General features: G+C 41.0%; 1 protein-coding gene across 8 annotated transcripts in view; it reads left to right on the top strand.

Moving 5' to 3' along the window:
* Positions 1–21,397, top strand: part of PALM2AKAP2 (PALM2 and AKAP2 fusion) — a 265,334-nt gene that overhangs the window by 108,978 nt on the left and 134,959 nt on the right. For 2 of the 8 annotated variants that reach the window (XM_023944331.2, XM_023944332.2), the window contains exons 5-7: positions 169–190; positions 8,453–8,554; positions 15,558–16,262. In XM_023944331.2, coding sequence (XP_023800099.2) covers positions 169–190; positions 8,453–8,554; positions 15,558–16,262 — 829 coding nt within the window. The remainder of the gene's footprint in view (positions 1–168; positions 191–8,452; positions 8,555–15,557; positions 16,263–21,397) is intronic. The other 6 variants (XM_023944334.2, XM_086869414.1, XM_023944333.2 and 3 more) reach the window with 3 other exon arrangements.

Genomic DNA, 21,397 nt, shown 5'->3' on the forward strand with positions numbered 1-21,397 from the left:
CCTCAGTCTATGATGGCACCTAAATCCAAGAAGCATCAACCACAGTAACCCATTTAAAAATTGCACAGAACCATAAAAGCAAGCTTAACATAACAATCAAGATGTAAAGGAAATCAAACCCAAAATATTAAAGGTTTAACCAAACATCCTATTTTTTTCCCTTCACAGAGTTTCTCCCACCAGGATGGTGGTAAGTGCCTTTTTATTATTGTATAGCTTTGGGTTTAACAAGAGTCATTACTATAGCTTTGTTCCAAAGGTTTAAAGAGTGGGTTTCTTTCCTTCATTGTGTGTTTCTGCTTTATTGCTAGAGCCATTACCTTTTTTTTTGGTATTTCTATAATGCAAGCACAAATGTCACTATTGTGGTTAAACAGTATTGCTTTGGCAGAGTTCCACCTCTTCTTATGCTCACACAAAGGGTAAGAACAGTATGAATAACTTAAAGCAGACATCATACAATTTCTGTGTTATTGACCCCTTTCACCACGTGACAGCTCTGCACTGCAGCCTCCTTCTCACCTCTCTGTGGTCAATCTTCTCTGTTGTATGTGTTCATGCTCTGTTCATAAATGGCTACATTCTATGAGGACTGTTCCTAAAATAGAGGAACAACTGTTAAAAACAGATTATTTCACTGATGAACAATATTCTCCATAGGATGATTCTTTCAGAAGGAAACCCTCACTTAGTTGGATGAAGATTTAGTGATCCCTAGCTTATTAACTCAGTGTCATACAAAGTGTGATCTATTCAAAGTGTGAGCTATAAATTTAGGTCTCTGAGAGAACAAATAATATGCACGGTTCCCTTCTAGGAAGCTAGAGAGACCCTTATAATGCCACCCCAGGGCCCTTAGGACCCTGGAAGGATGTTATGCTAAGGCATCAGCAGATAAATATGTGCACCAGATACTCATTCTCAGTATATGTCTTTGAACTGACAAAATAATGAGGTTAAGACTACCTCCTCCAGCTGCTGTCAACTGTATTGTGAATGTAGATGAGGAATGTGTAGGATGATCCCAACATTAAAATCCTGGGACACAATGGAAGTTACTATGTAGTATTTGAGTTGACTTAGAGATGTCTTTTTCAGGTGATTAATATTACTTACTAAGGAGGGCTTTTTTTTTTAAGTCAAAGACCTAGTTCAGAAATTTTCACTCCTGCTACCAAAACAATCCAAGTTTTTTGTTAAATGCTATTGTAAATAAATAAATAAATAAACAAATAAATTCCCAGCTTGTATGTTCTATGGTAAGAACTTAGTCTCTCTTCCCTCCAAAGAATTTGAATTTGGCTACCACAAAGTGGTAATTGCAAATATTTTGTACCTATGCAGAATTACACCATGGTCATTAGTAAACCAGTTTCTGAAATAGGTGCAATGCCTGCAGGAATTAGCAGCCAAAGTGCTCAGGTGCTGCAGTGATTCCTGCAAGGTCCAGTTTGCCTCTTTGTATGTCTTGTGATAGCAAAGGAACCAAAGGAAGCCCCAGCTTACAATTATGAAGTGGTAGTTTCCTGAAGGTATGTAGCAATGTAGTATCTCCTTAGGTTCAAATGAAGCCCTCATGTTCTCCAGATTTTGCCTGCATTCAGTGGATCCCTTCCTGACAGACTGAGCCAGAATTAAGAAAAGCTTGTAATTTCTGAAAGGTAACAAAGAACTGAAAAAATACATCAAAGAGAAGAGAGCAACTTGCACAAGCAAATAGAGCAGGGGGTTACATCTAAGTGATGTAACCATTGGCTTTATATATCTTGTCTCTTCCTCTTGGCAGCTGGTCCTTGTGGGCTGAGGTGGGCTAGGTCATCCCCTAAGTAGTCCTGTCTTCTGGTCAGGTGACTGAGGCTGCAGGCTGTTCTTTCAGCCCTCCCACTGCAGGCACAATGCAGCCCTGCACCTTCACAAGGTACAAGCTGAGCCAGTCATCTGTATTCTCTCTGGCAGTGGTCTGAGAGGCTAGCTCATCAGAGCAGGAAGAAAACATGTACATAGCTGTGAGCACCTTGGTGACATAGATTTTTCCCCTCCTCAAAGCCACATGGAACTTGCTTTGTTGCTGTAGATCAGCCATCTGTCTGACAACACATGCTGCAGAGGAAAACGGTAGGAGCCACTGGATAATCCAGGAAGGCTGTGTGAAACACAGACACAAACCAAAAACGACCTGGGCAATTTCTTCAGTTGCTGCCACAATCATGAAAGACTCCCAAGTCCATACATCTCACGTTTGTTTGTCCTGCCTTCCCTTTTTTAAATGCAGCTACAGTACGAAAATTTATTTATCTCACCATTGTGTTCCTGTCTATAATCTTGTGCTGTCTATACGGTGGTAACAGAGATTTTGAGTGTGCAGGAAGCACAACTGGAGGATGTTCAGAGCCCAGAGAGGTCCAAGCAAAGGCTATTAAGGGAAGGGGAGAAGTGGTGGTGGTCACCAGTGACTGATCAAGTGGTGCTCTGTGTCCCTCACAGCCTTTATAGAAAAAAGCTGTGTTTGGCAGTGGGAATTTCTGAGCTTGAAATCATCCAGGCACAATTAACACAAATTCCACATTTTCCAGGGTACAAACATACTGCCTTCATAAATCACTGTGTAAGAGAAAGTAGAGCAGAAATTCTGAGGCTGGGAGCTGTGGCCCTGTCACCTCCAGTTGTGACTGCCAGCTCTGTGGTGGCTTGCAGCTGACAAGCTCTCCATTAAACAAGGTCTGAGATGATGCTAGGCATTACATCATTTGTTGGTGCTCAGGTCTGCAGTCAAAGCCAGCATGCTGCAGTGCTATGCTGCATGCACATCATGAACAAATGAAAAGGAGAGAATTCTTGTTCCATGTGTATACGTTTATGTCTCAGTGTATATATAAAATAAAAGGCACTTGAAGATCTGATGTAACTTCCTTGTCTGCTGAATTTGCCCTAGAGGTAAATGCATCCTCTGCAATATTTGGCCATTTGTATGCAAACTATATGCTACTACTTCAGCCAACATACAGAAACCACAATTACTGAATATTTTGCACAAACCTCTGTTTGAATTTTGTATGTATTAGCATATATTTGGCCAAGAACTGGTCTAGGAAACCTGACCTGAATTATTTAGTACCCACAACATTATTTAGATACTCTTCCTGTTTCCTCTCCTCTGGTCTTGATCAGTCGTGCAGCCCAAGAGCAAAACAGACCAGCATACCCTCAGAGGAGTCAAGTACAGCTCTTTGAAGAGTTCTTTCCACATGTCCTGTAAAAATTCATCAGCGATTGACTTTCAGTTGTAGGCTTTTGATAACTTTTAAATTCAGCCTCCATCTAGAGCTGCCACAGTTGCAGCAATTCTGGCTACCTGAGTAAAAACCATTTATTACCACCCTTGGAGTGTGACACGTGAGTCAATTTCCTACCCATCTCACGCACCACTCAATCAGTCCTTGCCAGGAGAACAGTGTGTGTCAAAAGCTTTGCTGAAGTCTAAATAAACATCATCCACTCCTCCCCCATGTCAACAGAAGATGTTACTATGTTGTATAAGGTGATTAGTTCAGTCTGTCATGATTTGTCTGTGGTAAATCCATTATGGCTTGTCCCAGTTATCTGCTTCATTTGTTTTGCAGTGGTTTCTAGGAGGACTCATTCTGTCACTTGCCATAGGGACAAAGTAAGACAGTAGTGCCTCCAGTTTCCTGGATCCTTTTTTGGTCCATTCCTGTGGTGTGACATTTTTGCCTCTTCTAGTCATCAGGGACATCCCTTTATCTCTGTGTCTTTCAAATATTATAGACACTCTCCTTACAAAAATGTCAGGCATTTTCTCAACAGTCTAGGATGTGGATTTATGTATTTATGGACAAAAAGGTATTGATAAATCTGCCTTGTCACCATTGTAAGTGACTAGCTTCCCTGCACTCCTTAAGAACTGGTCTTATGTCTTTCCTTCTGCTTACTACTCACAAATACTGAAGAACCCTTTCTTCTTGACATTTTTGCCAACTTTAGTCCTAGCTGATCCTTAGCCTTCCTGACTGTATCTCTGCATCCCCCTAGCAAGGTAGTTGTAGTGCTCAGTGGTTAATTGGCTGCCTTTCCACAATCAGTATCTTGCTTTTTCTGCTTCTAATTACACCTAAGAGTTCATTGTTAAGCCAGGGAAGTCTTTTGTTTAGATTTCTTCCTTTGCCTTTGTAAGGAATAGACCATTCTTGTGCTTTCAGCAGGCACTTACAAGTAACTCCCAGCACTCACAAACTCCTTTGAATTTCAAGGACGCTTCCAATGGAATCTCTCACAGGTCTTGGCATATTAAAGTTATGTCTTCTAAAATTTAAGGTCTTCATCCTACTACTGGTCATCAGTGTTCTAAGCAGAACCTTAAACTCCACAATGCTTGCTCACTGTATCCAAGGTGTCATTGGTACTTAGGCTACCAGTGTAAGTCTGAAAATAGTATCTTCTTGGTTTGCAAGCAGTACATCTAGCAATGTGCGGCTCCTAGTCCAGATTCTATAGGAATGAGGAGTCCTTAAGACATTCCAAGAACCTGATGGATGGCATGTGCACAGTTTGGGATTTTTTTCTTTCCAACAAGTGTGTGGGTAATTGAAGCCACCCATGAGGACTGGGCTCAGTTGGCCCAAGGCTTCACTGAGCAGCCACAGTAAGGTTTTGTTTGCTTCATCATCCTGACAGGGAGGTCAGTGCATAACATCCGCTTAGTGATAAACCCTCTAATCAAGATCTTATGATATTAGTTAAATAGAACTGGCATGGTCTTCACAGCTCTCCTCTACACATACAAATATCTCTGTCACATAAAGTGCAATTCCACACCCTCTTCTTCCTTCCTTATCTTTCTGAAAATATTTGTAGCTATCCATTGTGGACTCCTCATCATGTGAGTTTTCCCACCAAGTTTCTGTGATTCTTTTGGCATCCCTCACACTGGGCACAAAGCTCTAATTCCTCCTGCTTGTTGCCCATATTGCATACATTGGTATACATGCACTTGAGATGGCTGACCTTAGGCTTCTTGCCTTCAGAAAGGGCTGGAGAGCATTTCTTACTGCGTCTGCTCTGGTAGATGCACTCATCCACCATGTTGCTTATGGATGTAAAAGTGTCAGCTGTGGACCCCAACTTTGTTTAAAGCATGATTCAGTAAGGCAGAGCCAGAGTATTCAGCTTCCAGCAAAAGCCCCCACTGATGTTCTTACAAACATGGTGGGAGGTCCAGAATCACTGTCCTGATGCAGTCCCATGCAGCCCCAGAGAGCTCTGTAGGTGGAACAGCCCTGCCCTGGGAATCAGTATTTGCAGAAGACTCACCACTAATTTTAGTGGCATCAGACTTTTTAAAGAGAATCCATCCCTTGGAAAATTAATGCATCTGGCATTTGACCACAAGCCATTGTGTGAGAGCTATTTGGAGCAGTTCTGAAGATTTAGCTTTGTGCAAGCACCCTTGAAGGACTACCTTGCCCCATATGTTTTGCCAAGCACTTGTCTTTCTGTTAACCCGGAAGACTGTCATACTCCTAATATTCATTTTGTTGCAAGTAGTACAAAAAGACACAGAACTTGTTTTATGGCAGCCTTAGATATTAATAACTTACCAAAAATTGAATGAAGATACTGAGTGCAGTCTGTTCAAATGTTGTTTGTGTTCTGTCTTCTCACGTGAACAAAATGCTAATTTGCGTCTCATTCATTCCTCGTAAAATCCATTTTTTATATCCATTTAAAGGTGCTAAATGAAACAGACCTTGTTGCCAGTGAGATAAAGGGAAATGATCATATTTTCTTTGTTTGGAGGCTGGGTGGGGGAGGCAGCAACACCAGACAGGAACTGGCAGAATCAACCAACCCCAAATTGTCGTCAAATACAGACATGTGGCACTGCCACTAGTTTCAGAAGCAGCTACATGAGAACTGCACTGTCTTCCCAGAATTCTCTTCTCATGACAATGACAGATTGGAGCTTTGAAGCCAATTTTTAAAATATTTTATTATAATTAACATATGGAGAAGTTTCTAAACTAATTTAATACTAACAACATCTAATGCTTAGCCGAGTTCTGTCTCCTAAATCAGGAGGCAAGGAAAAAAAAACCCCAAAACCCATGTCTTACCAAGGTCCACAGACATGTACCACATCAAAGTGAGAGTTTCACCATTAAGCTGTACAACTAGATGTCAGCGATGCTCAGTTGCCCCTATAGGCACTGGAGGAAAAATAAATATTTGCTAAGAATTTTACCTCCTGTAGTGTCTTCACATGAGAACTGTACCCTAGCTATGCCTACTGATCCTCACAAACTGCAAAAGAAGGATGATTAGGTAAGCAGTTCAAGTCTGCATTGATTATGACATACAACACATGTGACACATCTGTCAGTCACTGGATGAGTGTGTACTGAAACTACTGTTCCAAAAGGACACTCTGTGGGATGAATAATTACTAAGTTTGTGCTATTTCCAGAACACAAAGAGCCTTCTTTCCCTGGACCAGAAATACAGTCCCCACTTCTTTGTTCTGAGATATTACTTCAGTTTTCAATAATGGCCTACTCATTTGCTGGTGATATTTCCACAGCAACAGCACTGAGCATTGTACCAATTTCTCATTAGAGACAAGTAACTCTGCAAAAGAAAGCAGCTGTTGCTTGCCATTGCTCGGTCAGCTGTTTGTCTTAAACAATTATTTTTCCTAGGTTCTACTGCTAAAGATACAAAACTTTGATGATATAGTATGCATTGAAATTATAAAAGTCCACTTGCCAAGTCTGCCATTTGTCCCCTGAAACATGAAATAGAATAACATTTCCCTGGACAGGCTTGAAGATTTTTTCCAATTTATCTGCTACAACCTGAACTTATTAATGTACTAAATTTGTGGGGGGTTTAAATGAATTTTAACTGTGCATCTGTGCCTGACTTTTCTGACACTGGAAGGTAGGAGAGAGGACTCCTTACCTGAGTTACCTACAGTGGTCTGCAGAGGGACAGTTTCATCCTGGGGTCTTGTATTTCTGCATCCAGTAGCACTCATGGCCACCACTGACTGCTTGTTTATGGGAGTAAAACCTTTTCATTAATATCAGGGCAAGTTTTCTTGCCAAAAAAGCTTTGTGATTAGAGATGGCACATCATGTCCTTCCTGAGGATGCTACCAGGTATAGGTATTTTTTCTGGAATGGGTGTTAACCCATAGGGAATGTGATGAAAGTATCTCCCTTAACCAGATGCAGTCAAGCAGGTTACAACAGAACATTTTCTCTCTCATTCACCAGTTTCCTTTCATGGTCTGCACTGGTCAACCTCTCTTACCTGCTTATAGCAATGAGAGGCTTCAAGGAAAGGGAGATTTTGCCTCCTATACATGGACTGCACAGTACCAAAGCTTGACAAATTATATATTGAACTGGCAAAATACCCTTGGAGGAAAAAGAATGGTCTGTTTCACACCAAATAGGATTTTATATTTGAACATATTTAATCATTTCCATACAGAGCTGAAAACGTTTCCAGTTGATAGGAAAGAATGTGGGGGTTTTTTTTAATTTTTTATTTTTATTTTTATTTTTATTTTGTTTAGTCTTGTGCCTGAACCTTAAGTCAGTTATTTGCACATTTCTTGTCTGAGCTCTTCTCTTAGCTCAGCCACTGAATGCAAGCGGAACAATAAATGCTAGTCATATTTAACCCAGCCACGAAATATCTCTAAGGAAATACTTTTCAATTTATTAATACCTCTTCTAAAGTACACATTTGGCTTATGATAAGCAGCCATAATCTCAAATGTAAAACAGGTCAATCATTTATGGTAGCTTTCTACTAATTCAGGACTTATTAATGAATGATGATATTGCAGCACTGGCAGGAGAATAATACTTACTGAAGACCAAAACAGGTACCCTGTCAGTATCTATATGAGATTTCATTATTAGCTATATTTCAGCTTTAAGAACAAAAAGCCAAATTCTGATTCAGTAATATTGCAAACAACTGGTACAAAAAAGCTGGTTTCTTATCCTAATACCATAGATTAACACTAGCATTTTTAGGCTTTTATATCTCTATTTGAAATGTCATGTATTCTGTCAATTATATCAATACAATTCTGTCACATTGGGTTTGTTCCTTACCTTTCCTACCCCACTCCCCATTTTAAAGCTGACAGACTTGATAAATCCAGAACATCCTGACAAATAATTTTATGTGTTCATCTGACATAAGGTTTGAGTCATCTGGACCCATTCCCTCCTGCCTCAGCTAGTCTATTGAACACCAATCACAGGACAGTGACTTTGCACTTTGTTTGCTTTGATCCAATTATCTAGTACAAAGCTCCAGTGACTATTGTCAGGGCTGACAACACTATGCTGTCTAAGCAATGAAGCCACTGGGGCTCGTAGCACGAATCTAACTGTTTCCTGTTCTCTGACACCAGATGCAGTAAATTACATTTACTCCCAGATCCCTGAACTCCCAACCCTCTATTCACGAACAGCACAGCCAGTTCCTGGGTGGGACGGATCAAGCAGAGTAGCTGGTAAGTCTCAAGGAACAAAGTATTATAATACCAGTCCAGTAGCCATGAACTCTTTTTGTTATATTACTTTAATGAGTCTTGTGTCCCTATATCATTTAAATGCCAGGAAATACTGCTTGATGTGTATTTTCGTAAATAAGTCAAGGCTTTTTGAACTGCAGTGAGTACTCTCAAAACAAGGTAGCTGAACTACATACAATACCATAGGAAACATCCTTCTTTTTTTTCCTTTTTTTTTTTTTTTTTCCTTTTTTTAAACATGGAAACATTCCATTCTTTCCATCTGTGCTGGTACAAATACATAGTATTTAGGCCAAGGTTTTGTGTCCTCTCTTGTACCCATGCAACTCCAGACAGGCACTCACAAGACCACATACATTCTTCAAATATTTATGTCATTTACACTTCTTTGTATGCCATTCTTTCTTCTTGGGAAAAGGTGGGCTTGTTTGTGCTTGGAGTCATACAGAGAATTTTCTAATGGTTATTTTTCAGATTGTGTGTGTGTGTGTTAAATGTAACAACAAGACTGTACATTTTTATTGTTTTCAAAATCCTTGTTTTCTAAACAATGTACTCCTATCTCAAGACCAAATTGCTGGTGGCTGCCTAAGAGGTGTCCCAAGGAATGGGATAAAAGGTGGCTTACTTGAGAAATGGATTAACCAGCATAGCAAAGCAATGTCTGTAGCTAAGGCATGGTACACAGCTATGAAATGTGTAATTTTTTCCCATGAGTTTGGTTGCAAGCCATTCCAAAAATCTTTCCTTCCACCAGTGCTTACCCTGATATGTCTTTAAAGCAAGATTTTCTGTGTGTTTTGTGCCATTTTGTCAATGACAAGAAAGTAATAATTTCTTTCATTTTTTGGATGACTCAGAAGCCTTGTTAATGTAGTCCTTGATAAATGTATCGTGTGTGTGCAATAGGCGTTAATGGTGGTCTGCAACCATCCATCTTAAAACAGGGTCAAAGTGTAAGTAGATTTTTTATTTTTTTTTTAAAGAAAAGCCTCTGAATCAATAAAACAGTCAGAATCTAGATCCTTCTGTTGGCACATTGGGATCTTGTCCTGAAGCACTGCATCATGTTTCACTGTAATTAAAGCTTGTGCAGAAAACTTGTACTTGTGAATACTGGCTGTCATCTTCAAGTACTGCTTTCAGTTCCAACTCTATTGTCAGGTAGTTTTGTATTCTATTAGTAGATTACATTTTGCAGTAAATATGCCTTGGTTAAATAAAGACATTTTAGCATCAATGCTAGCTCATTTTCCAACTACTTTGACAAGGGTGCTAGGTTTTCTGACAGGGAACAAACATTATGCACACAGACAGATAAGCAAGGTCCTGTCATTCACTTCTCTCATGGCAGTGCCTTTTACTGGTGAACAGCTTTCTAAGAAATTCACATATGTTTATGCATTTACTTAGCCCAAGTAGCTCTGTGTGGTCCCTGAGATGGTCATAAATCACATGTTATGCCAATATTTTATGCAGTAAAATCACAGTAGAAGACATGAAGGTAAAATGTTGACAGAGTCAAAAGCTTAAGCAAATTAGCCAGAGTTGAAATACAAAAGGATCACACCTCCTAACTTTCTAGGACAGAATCCTCCAAGTGCTAGAATTTGTTGCCCAAAGTCTCCCTAGTAGATAAGACATTGTTAAATAACAATACTCCATACCACAGATTAAAATATATATCTTGCAACTCAAATATAGAACCATAGAATTTTAGGTTTGGGTTGGAAAGGACCTTAAGTATTATCTAGTTCCAGTTGCCCTGCCATGGGCAGGGATGCCTTTCACTAGATCAGGTTGCTTAGGGCAGCATTTAGACTGGCCTTGAAAACTTGCAGGGATGAGGCATCCACAGCTTCTCTGAGCAACCTGTTCCATGCCTTGCCACTGTCTGAGTATTTAAATCTGTCCTATTTCAATGGTTTTAAAAGTTTAAAACCATTGCCCTTTGTCCTATCTCTATCTGCCCTTATAAAGTCCCTCTCCCTCCTAATGGTACTGGAAGAGTGCAATAAAGTCTCCACAGTCTTCTGTTCTCCAGGCTGGACTATCCCACCCCTCTCAGTCTGTCTTCATGAGAGAGGTGTTCCATCCTTCTGATCATCTTCATGGCTCTTCTCTGAATCTGAGCCAAAAATGTTCATATCTTTCTTGTGCTGATGATCCCAGACCTGGATGCAGTACTCCAGGTAGAGAGAGTAACAGCAAAGCAGAGGGGGATAATCACCTCCCTCAAGCTGCTGGCCACACTTCTTCTGATGCAGCCCAGGACACAATTGGCTCTCTGGGCTGCAAGTGCGCACTGTTGCCTCATACACAACTTTTCAGCCATGAGAATCCCCAAGTCCTTCTCCTCAGACTGCTCTCAATGACTCCTTGCCCCATTCTGGCCTCACATTTGGAATTGCCCCTATCCAGGTGCAGCTCCTTGCACTTGCACTTGCTGAACTTCATAAGATTTTCATGGGCCCACTTCTCAGGTTTGTCCAGGTCCCCTGGATGGCATCCCTTCCTTCTTTTGTGTTGGCTGCACCACTCAGCTTTGTGCCATCTGCAGATTTGCTCAGGGTGCCCTGGATCTCACTGTCCATGCCATTTATAAAGATACTGAAGAGCACCAGTACCAAGAGAAAACCCTGAGGAAAACCACTCATCACTGGCCTTCACCTGGATACAGAGCCATTGACCAGTTTTCCAACTCCAGCCAGCCAGTCAATTCCTTATCTACCAAATAGTCCATCTGCTGAATCTCTGGCTCTCCGATTTGGAGACAAGAATGGGGAACCATATCAAAGGCCTTACAGAAGTGTGAATAGATGACTGTTGGTCTTGTCTTGCTGACCATTGGCATTATTCTATCACAGAAGACCCCCAGATTAGTCAAGTGTGATTTTCCATTAGTGAAGCCATGATGGCTGCCTCAGATAACCTCCTTATCTTTTATGTGTCTTAGCACATCATCTAGGATGACCATGATCTTCTTAGGCACAAAGGTGAAGCTCACTGATCTGTAGTTTCCCCTGTAGTTCTTCCTTTCTCCTCTGTTAAAAAATGTGGGCAGCGTTTCCCTTTTTCCAGTCAGTGGGGTCTTCATTTGACTGCCACGACTTTTCAAATATGATAGAGAGTAGCTTGGCAACAACATAGAATTAAACAATCATTGACTAGTGTGGGAACTTTAAGATCATCTTGTTCCCTCAATCCATCTGCTAGGGGCAGGGATACCTTCCAGGTTGCTCAGAGCTCCATCCAGCCTGGCCTTGAATATCAGCCAGTTCTCTCAGGACCCTGGGATTCATGTCATCCAGTCCCATGGACTTGTGGCTATTCAGCTTCATCAAGTGATCCCAAACATGTTCTTCACTTGCAGAGGGAGGGTTTTCACTTCTCTCACACCCACCCAGAGGATCAGGTACTTCAGAGAACTGGGAAGCCTGACTCCAGTGAAGACTGAGGCAAAAGGACTCATTGAGTACCTCAGCCTCCTCTATATCGGTCATCACCAGTTCTTCCTTCTTCTTTGCAGGGAGATACAGGGAGATAGACTCTTCTCAGTCTTTTTTTTCCTAACCTGTGTACTTAGGAATTCCTTCTTGTTACTCTTTGTGCCCCTTGCCAAGTCCTATTTTAGCTTTGCATTGGCTTTTCCTGACCCCTGACATTAAACCATATTCCTGTACTCCAGTACATATTCCTGTACTCTCATTGGGTCATTGCTTCTGCTGGTAGGAGTTGCTTTCTTACTCCTTTGTTTGAGGAGTAATCAAAACCTGAATCTAAACCACTAGAGGGGTTGACTTTAGCTCAGCCATGTTGGTTTCTAGCCTGCCTTGTTTATTTCCTAGACATTGGGATAGAGAGCTCTTGCATAATAAGAAAAGTGATCTCAAAGCCTTGTCGGCTCCAGTCAGCCCATCAATCCTTAATGACAGTTTCCCAGGGGATCTCATTAACCAATTCCTTAAACAGTTGAAAATTCACTCTTGTAAAGTTCAGGAGTTTGTCTTTGCTCCTTGCCAGGATCATGCTCCTCAAGGTCACAAACTCAAATATGGCCAGGTCTACATGATTTAACTATCAGATTTTTGCTATTTGCTTCTGAATTTATTCCCACTGTACAAGCCTTCTTTTAATGCACAATACTGACCTAAATTTTTGCATAAAGTAAGGGAGGGTGTGGCAGATTGCATCCTCTTCTGCACTACAATTACATGGCATTCAACTATTTCACATGAAAATCACCAGTCTGTAATGAAAAACCATACACCAGATAATATTTTTAATTTTCAAAGAAAAAGAGAAGCACAGGAGCTCTAGCAAAGGTAACAGGCAGCCAGTTGATGGGCTGGTGGCGCCCTCTCTTTTGAGCTGTGATGCTCAGGACAAATCAGAAACTTCTGCTCATCAGAGATGATTTTCTGAATACGCTGTTGCTATCTCATGGTTCAGCTTAGCTTCAGTTCAGCTGGCCACTCAGAAGCCTGACAGTTTTAGGATCTTCACCATAGGCAAGCCAGCCTCTATTTTTGCCTTTGTAATATTGAAAGTTACTGAACAATAACTTTGCCTGAGCAGCCCCGATGAGGTCAAGTGATGTTCAGAGCCCACTCACCCAAGCCCTAGGCACCAAGCCAATAAACAAAATTATTCTTTTCTTCTTCCTCCTCAAGAAACTGCACCTAGAAAGTTCTAGAGTGTTAGTGTTGCCTCTTTTTGTTCAGTTTTCACTATAAATTGGATTAAATGTTTCTGAGCAGAGGCACTTGGATAAGACGTAAAGGACACTTGCATACCAGTTCCTGGGCTGGGACAGTCCTGAGCAAGTGATCCATGCTATCTGCTCTCTGACCTGCAATATGGTGCCGTCTGCCAGAGTTTCTCAGAGCTATTGCTTCATAGGTTAATTGCTATGAGCCCTGGGGCAACAGTTTGTTCTTTATTTCCAGACTTAATTTCCTGTTTCCAACCATGCCAGGTGCTTTGCAGTGTCCAGCTGCGCACCTCATAGCAGAGCTCAGCTCTCAGCCTTGCAGCTCCCTTCTGTCTGCCCAGGCTGCTGTGGGATAGCCAGGCATGAAACAATCAGCGCAGGAAGGAGATAAAAAACCTGTAAATCCTACTTTATTGTGGAAATGGGCATCCTGTGCCCAGGGTCATGACAGCTATGGACAAAACTAGGCCACAGACCTCCTGAGGCAGTGGTAAAACACAATCCTTAGGGATATTCCACTAGGTTACAATGGTCAAGGTGAGAATGGTGCTTCTGCAGCCCACTCTAGCCTTCAGCAATACATCACTCTCAGAGGCAGCAAGGCTCCTTCACCCACCATCTTCTCTGTCCCCTGGCTCCATGGAGGTGTTTGTGTGGTGTTGTACTTGACCTAACCAGTCCTTCTGGGGCTGACCAAGGTCTGAGCAGATGTATGCAGCACATAGATGGCCAGGCCCAACCATTTTTCCCACCAGACTACACTCCTAGGGGACAAAGGAGACCATGTCACAGAGAACAGCATGCACCTGCTCACCAACACATTAATTCTCTATCTAGCACTATAGGCAGTGTAATGAGGCATATCATGATAAATTTCCTATTGATGATGAAATACTTTGCTTTAAGGTTACAGTAAAAGTAGTTCTACTGTGTGTGATTAAAAAGACTGAGGAAATATGTTAGAGTAACAGCAATTTTTTATATTAATTATTTTTTTAAAATACAAACATACCAAGCTACATTGATTATTGGGGCAAAGATATTCTATACTCACTTGAAAGTAAATCAGGAAAAAAACCCAAACATTCCAGTTTGTGGTATCCCCAGGTAAGATAAATCCTGATTACACCACTGAGCTTCGTTGCTGAAAGTGATCACTGAAAGTTTCACAAACGCTTGTCACTGCCTGTGGTAATTTGTAATTAAGTGTCTGTGGATGTCTGTCCAGGAGCCAAAATGTCTTCATATGCATACAAGAGTTGCTTAAACAAATGAACACTTTGGAAAGTCTGAAATACCTTTGCACATTTTTTTTCTTTCAAAAGCTGTCTAGTGATATGTCATCGTATCTCAGAATGGGTGTTGGAGCAGAGTAGACTGCTCGTCTATTCCTACTGTGTGGTCTACACTTTTCATCTCATTACTATATCCTTAACTGCTAGAAAACCTTTGCTATTCTAAAGCACCAGCCCTCACACATGTTTTTACCTGTTGTTTCATAACTCTTTGAAAATCAGTTATTTATTATTACTTTTTTCTTCAACTTTCACAGTAATGCTTAATGCTTAATTCACATAAACAAGAGATTACTTCTTGGCTATGTTGTACATTCTCTTAACCTGGAAGCAGAGGTCACCGTTGACATCTTGGTGTGGAAGCTGAGAGAGCTGCCCTGCCACATACCTGTGGGAAAACTTGTCCTATTCCCATGTGATTTTGTTTTCCCACATGTAGAACAGAGATAAACAATATTTCTTCACCCCTCTAAAATATTTTGAGTCCTACGGATGGAAGAGTTAAGCAAGGACAAGAATTGATAATTAAATGGTCTGGGTGTTGTAGCAAGCAAAACTTGTTACCAACTAATTGGCAGTTTGATGACAGAAAAGAGAGTAGAGGGTTCTCTCTGAATTTTGAGGCAAGTTCAGAATGGAAAGTTAGAGGGCAACCTGCATGCTGTCACCTCCCCTTGTCTAAATTACACCTAACCTCTTGGTGCTCCCATTTAACCAGAGACAGCTCCACGTGGTGTGAGCTGGAAGAGCAGGTCCTGTTTGCCACAGATATGCCCAACCTCCACCTACATAAGAAGCCATAGTGTAATAGTGTCCACAGCACTGCATCCCACCTCTAACGTAGAATGCTTAGCTCTTTAGAAGCAGGAGATAGGAAAAAGGGGCACCGTAGTTTTCTTTGTCTGTTTGGCAATTAACCATTCACTGGCTTTTTTTGTTGTAACATGCACTTCCTCTCTTGTTTTCATTCAAGCTTTGTGCACCATGGAAATTAATGTGGAGAAAGACAAACAGACAGGAGAGACCAAGATTGTCTCTGCTTCACCTGTTGGCCTAGATGAGGCCCATCAAAGAGGATTCAAAGTCTATGATGATGGTTCCAAGGTAGTCTATGAGGTTCACTCTGGTGGCACAGTGGTAGAAAATGGAGTACATAAATTAAGCTCAAAGGACGTAGATGAACTTATGCAAAAAGCTGGACAATCAAGTGTAAAAGGAGGGTATGAAACAATGACTGTGTCAGACAAAAATGTGGTAGCCGATGGAAACCTTAGCCATATGAAGGAGCAAATGCTCTTCAAGGAGGCAAAGCTGGAAATGGTACACAAATCCAGCAGAGGATGTGCTGTGATCCCTCAGCCACAAGACAAACCCTGTGGTGGTGAAACCCCAGAGGCCAGTGCAGATCAGCCGGTGACAATGATATTTATGGGCTACCAGAACATCGATGATGAAGAGGAGACAAAAAAAGTGTTGGGCTACGATGAGACCATCAAGGCAGAGCTTGTGCTAATTGACGAAGATGACGAGAAGTCACTGCGGGAGAAGACAGTGACTGATGTTTCCACCATGGATGGGAACGCTGCTGAACTAGTCTCTGGCAGGCCCCTGTCGGACACGACAGAGCCCTCCTCTCCTGAGGGTAAGGAAGAGAGCCTGCCCTTGGAAGCTGCCCCAGGTACACAAAAGAAAAAGCGCTGTCAATGCTGTATTGTCATGTGAACACCTCCTCCTTCCCCGCTCCAGGCAGCTCCTGCTCCATCACTTACCTAGACCTCACTGTACTTCTAACTGCAATACTGTGAACTGGAAGTGAATGCCTCCATTGCCTTGCAGTTGGGTTGCTTTTCTTTCTAGTTCTTCAGGAAGAGGAACGCATGGTTATTTTCCCATCAGGCATACTATTTGGTGTTGGGGAGGGGTTGGGGGTTTTTGGATTCTTTTTTTCTTTGTGTTGTTGGTGATGGTGTTTTGTTTTGTTTTTTTTCCTTAATACTACAGAGTGAGAGATAAATGAGAAATGGAACATATGTTTTCATATTTATTTGATTTATATATATATTTTTTATATATATAACAAAAACACTTTTTACATTTTTTCTTTAAGTATCTGGCAAGCTTGATCAGATTCCTAGGATTTTGTGGGAGTCTGAGTTTCATAGCTACCAGATATGAGAGCCTTAAAAGTTGTTAGTTCTCCTCTTTAAGAAAAATCACATTAAGCATTAATTTATAGATCATATTTTTTATTTTTTAGGGGAAGGCACAGATCACTTTACTGTTCTGATTTGCTAAAACTCAGACAAGCCTTTCCCAAAGAAATGGCATCATTTTGGTTTTTAGTAACTTTCCAGTTTAGTTTGCAGTGTCAGAAAAACCCATTAGCCATTTCTGCTTATTGGTGATACCAGAAGTGGACCTTAATTATTCTTTCTAGAAAATGTATGAATGATCATTTTGCCTTATATAAATCTTCCAGATTACAGTATTGTATATGCACTTCATCTCCCCAAATTAAAGCTGAAATTGGCATAAAAAAGATGCAGCTGTCACACCAACAGAAATGGAGTCACTTATCAGAGTTACTTTGAGTAACTCTGCCAATGTTTATACATGAAGTTTTCCTGCTGAACTCCGGTAGAAGAGGGATACTGATTTATATTTCCCTAGAATATAAATGAACTTTTCTGACAGTCTGACCCTACTCCTACTGGATTCAGTGGTTAAATTTTTAGTGCTGGTAATGGGGGCAGGGCCAGAGTTATCTTTTCTAGTTCTTACAGAAACATAATTTCTCACAGAATGTACCTTCAGTGTACCTATATAATGACAGGCAATTGGGATGCTGCCCTGCTTGTCCAGGTAAAACTCTTGTGGAGGTCCACTCGAGTTTTGTCAGAGCAGCTCTTTTGGGAGATCCTCTAGCCACAAGACTAATATTTTCAGAAACTGCTGGTGGTTTTGGATGCTTCATTTTCTAATGTGGGGCACTTAAAGATGTCTGATTTCCAGTGCATTTTTCTTCATCTGACCTCTGAAAATCAGGCCTCTTAAAAACAATTGAAGATGAAAATATAAAAATGTGAAGGCATCCAAAATCAATGTCTTTCTTTTTTTCTTGTTCCTTGATTCTTCTAAATGAGAAAGCAGATAGCTTCTTCATGGTGAGTTACTATGAACCTGATTCTTGTATTACGTTGGTTTGGCTTAAGTTTAACTTCACTCACTGTAGTGGAGTTATTCTGGAATTATAAGTACATGAGTGAGATTACAAATCAGGTTTTATATTTTCTGATAGTGTGAACAAGTACTGAAGCTTATTTTGAAGTGTCTCTGAAACTATCAGACTTTAAAAACCAGTAACAGCAACTGAAAAAAAAACAGAAAAAAAAACAGAAAAAAAAAAAAAATGACAAAAGCCTCTTTTCAGTCTGAGGTAGTTCCTATGATATTTCTGTTCTTTCTTGGATGGTGCTTTTACTGCATTAATTGTTAGTCCAGAGCATCTGATTAAACACAGTTCTTGCTCTGTACTCTTTTCTTTCTGTGCCAGTAAAAAAAGACACTTGTTCAGTGGTGGCAATATGAGGCACACTGAATACCTACACATGAAAAAAAAAAAAAAGCAAAAGGTAATTCCAATGTTAGGTCACTCAGCTGTCACTATGGAATTGGTCAATAAAACTTCTCACCACTGCCTAAGTGACTGTCAGACAAAAAAAGCCCAAACAAGTAGAAAAAAAAGCAAGAGTAGTAAGACAGTCTCGCCTCTTTGACACCTGCAGAAATTTTGCTGACCTCCATATCAGCTGCAGTGGCAGAAATGAATAGAGTTCCACATGTTCCCTTTACCTCCCTTGGAGGATTTTGGTTGGGAGAAGGACCAAATTTACCCAGAGAAGCTCTGCACACCATTCTTTGACTCAGGCTTAGATGGTTAAGTTTTATCACAGAGAGGAAGAGCCACAGAGCCTCATATTGCAACAAAAGGTCTGGTGGCTGTTTTTTAGAAACTAGCAGCCTGTGTGTGGTTTTGGCTGAGTTGTGTGGGTTTTGGGGTTTTTTTTTTTTGGTTGGTGGTGGTGGTGGTTGGGTGGGTTTTTTTTTTTCCATTTCTCTCTTTTCCCAGAAACTCTAAGCATTTCTGAATCTAAACATTTCTTAAAACAATACCCTAAATTTCAAGCCCTATATGGCAGGTGAGGCTGTCCCCAGGCATGTTTAAAAGCCCTGCAACACAAAGGGTGAAGCCCTTTCTGTCTGGCATTTACCTGTGAATGATGTGGGAGCCGGCACACTTTGCAATAGTTCTGTCACTCTGGGGCCTGCTCACCTCACCACTAATACTCAGAAAAAAATCTCCCAGCCAGCTCCTCCCGGCCTGGCCAGTCATCTTGTTGCTCACCACCTTTTCCTCTCTGGGTGTGATGCCACCTTCATAGTCACCCTGGCCTCATGATGTCTTCACAGCCTTATCTTTTTCCCCCTGCCACTCCCGTCCCCATATGGACATTTTTGTCCAAAAACTCCTGCTTGGGAAATTTGGGCTATCATAATAACCTAACCCCTTCTGTCCCTGCATCTCTTGATCCATGTGCTCCCCTGTCAGATGAACTTCTGGTTCAGCACCAACTCAGCATTTTGGGGATGACTCCCTTAGCAGCCAGCTTTGGGAGATGCTTGCTGACGCTGGGACCAGAACGTGTCTGAGAACACTGCACCATCAGAGGCACAGCACGGTGGGGAGATGGTGGCACACCACAGACCAGAAATGGCCCTTTAGTGGTTAGAAGTAGAGCACAAGCCTTAAACCTTAAACCTCTCAAATACCTACTGCTCAGTACTTGTAGCTAACATTGAGTGCCTAGGAAGGCCAGTCGTTTTCATGTGTTCATATTAACTCCATGGTTAAAGGCCCCGGGTAGGTACAGGAAAGCTAAAGGTTCGCCTGCGTAGGGTTGGTCTTTACAGGTCAAAGGCAGTTCCCCATCTGAGGTCAGGAAAAAACGTGAAATAGGAGCTAATGGGTCTGAAGTCACGGGGCCTTAGCTGAAACACACTTACTCCAATCATGCTCCTCCACAAAGGCCACAGCCATGCCTGGACATTGCCTTGTTCCTTTTAGCCATTAGCCTGCAGCCAAGTTACAGGGGGATTCAGATGCATTAGCCCAGGCTGATGAATGTAAACTGGTTTTCCAGGGATGGTTTGGGCTTTGAAAGGGTTGGTTTTCCACTTACCCTTGGATAGGAGGCTGCCTGTGAAAATCCATGAACAATCAGGTGCAAGGGAAGCGGCCTGCTCTGTGGTTAAGCAGAGAGAGATTTATGTAAGAATCATTATGGGATGGGTTTTTTTAATATTTTTTCAAGCAAAATCCCTGTCTGTTTAACTCATGCCATCACATGTACATTTTCAGTTTCAGCATGAGGGGATACAAAAATGTAGAGTCAGAAACTGGTTCAGTAACAGCATTTTGCCACAACAAACTGCTCGCCTTAACTTTTGTAAGAAAAACAAAGAAAAACCTCTTTTCAGTGTATTTTTTCCTAAACTGGGAAAAAAGTAACCTAGGAAACTTTTTTTATATTTTGTATTTTCTAAGTTTCTATAAACCCACTCTCCATGTTGTCCCTTGTTTGCATTCAGGGACCATTTCTTTTGCAAACCACTGCATTTTACTTCCATTCTTTCTTTTATTTTTTTTTTAACAGAAAAGAATACAAATCAAAAACCACAGCATTATGATTAGTGGCTAGGCAATCTCTTTCAATTACTAGAATATCAATACAGAAAGAAAAGAATTACAGGGTTGTTTTCTTTTTTTAATTTCTTGTGGCTGATGTACTGTATGGTATATGTTTACAGAACTCCTCTGGTCTGCCTTTGTGATGTTATCAAAATGAATGACAAAGTAGGTATGATGTGCCATTTGACAGTTTGCCTTAGCACTCTTGCGTTTCCTTCTTCTTTTTTGTATCTTTTATTTCCTTATTTTTTTCCAAAAAGTGCAGGCTGTATTCCAAAGCTGTATAAACACAACATTATCTTTCAATCCCCAGCAAGAGAAGCGTGCATAAGCCCTTCTCCAAGAAGTGCACCTCCACCAGTCCAGCACAAGACTTCAGTCCTGCAAACAAAAACCTGTAGGTCTAATTCTGCTGTGTGTAGACCTGTTTCAGTCAACAGGACTGCTCACAGGGAGAACATTGCAGGCATCTGCAAGATCAGGGCATGAATGATTGACACAGCAGTTTGCATGTTCCTTATATACCTATACAGATTTTATGCACTGCTGAGTTTGCCCAAGCTGGTGTAATCCAAAAGGCTAACTCTAAGCATTGTACTTCTACTGAGAAAAATACAAAACAAAATGGTGCTTAGCATCTGGTAGGATCAGGTCCTGAGTCAGCATTGCTATCATCCATGAGTAAACATTCAGAGGGACTTCCTTGATGGCCAATATATATTAGTCCCCTGCCATTGTACCTAAGTTCACTACTGATTCTTCACACCTAAAATTATTAAGATACCACAGATTAATCTGAGCAGAAAGATAGCATAGTGAGTTGCTAGAGAAATAAAAGGTGTTCTACCTTTTAATTTAGTCAAACATCCAAATGGCATACTTGGAAAGTAAGCGGGGATATAATAGAAAATGTAGTATTTTACATTTGTGTATTTTTTTAACAAATAAATATTTTTGTAATGAGATACAAACCCTAGATGGGTATTGAGTTTTGGAATATCATCCTTCCCATGACATTGAGCCTTTCAACTTTTTCATATGTTTATGACAATGCCCAAATTGCT

The sequence above is a fragment of the Cyanistes caeruleus genome, chromosome Z (assembly GCF_971803275.1).
Source record: "Cyanistes caeruleus chromosome Z, bCyaCae1.hap1.1, whole genome shotgun sequence".
In the NCBI taxonomy this organism is placed as follows: domain Eukaryota; kingdom Metazoa; phylum Chordata; class Aves; order Passeriformes; family Paridae; genus Cyanistes; species Cyanistes caeruleus.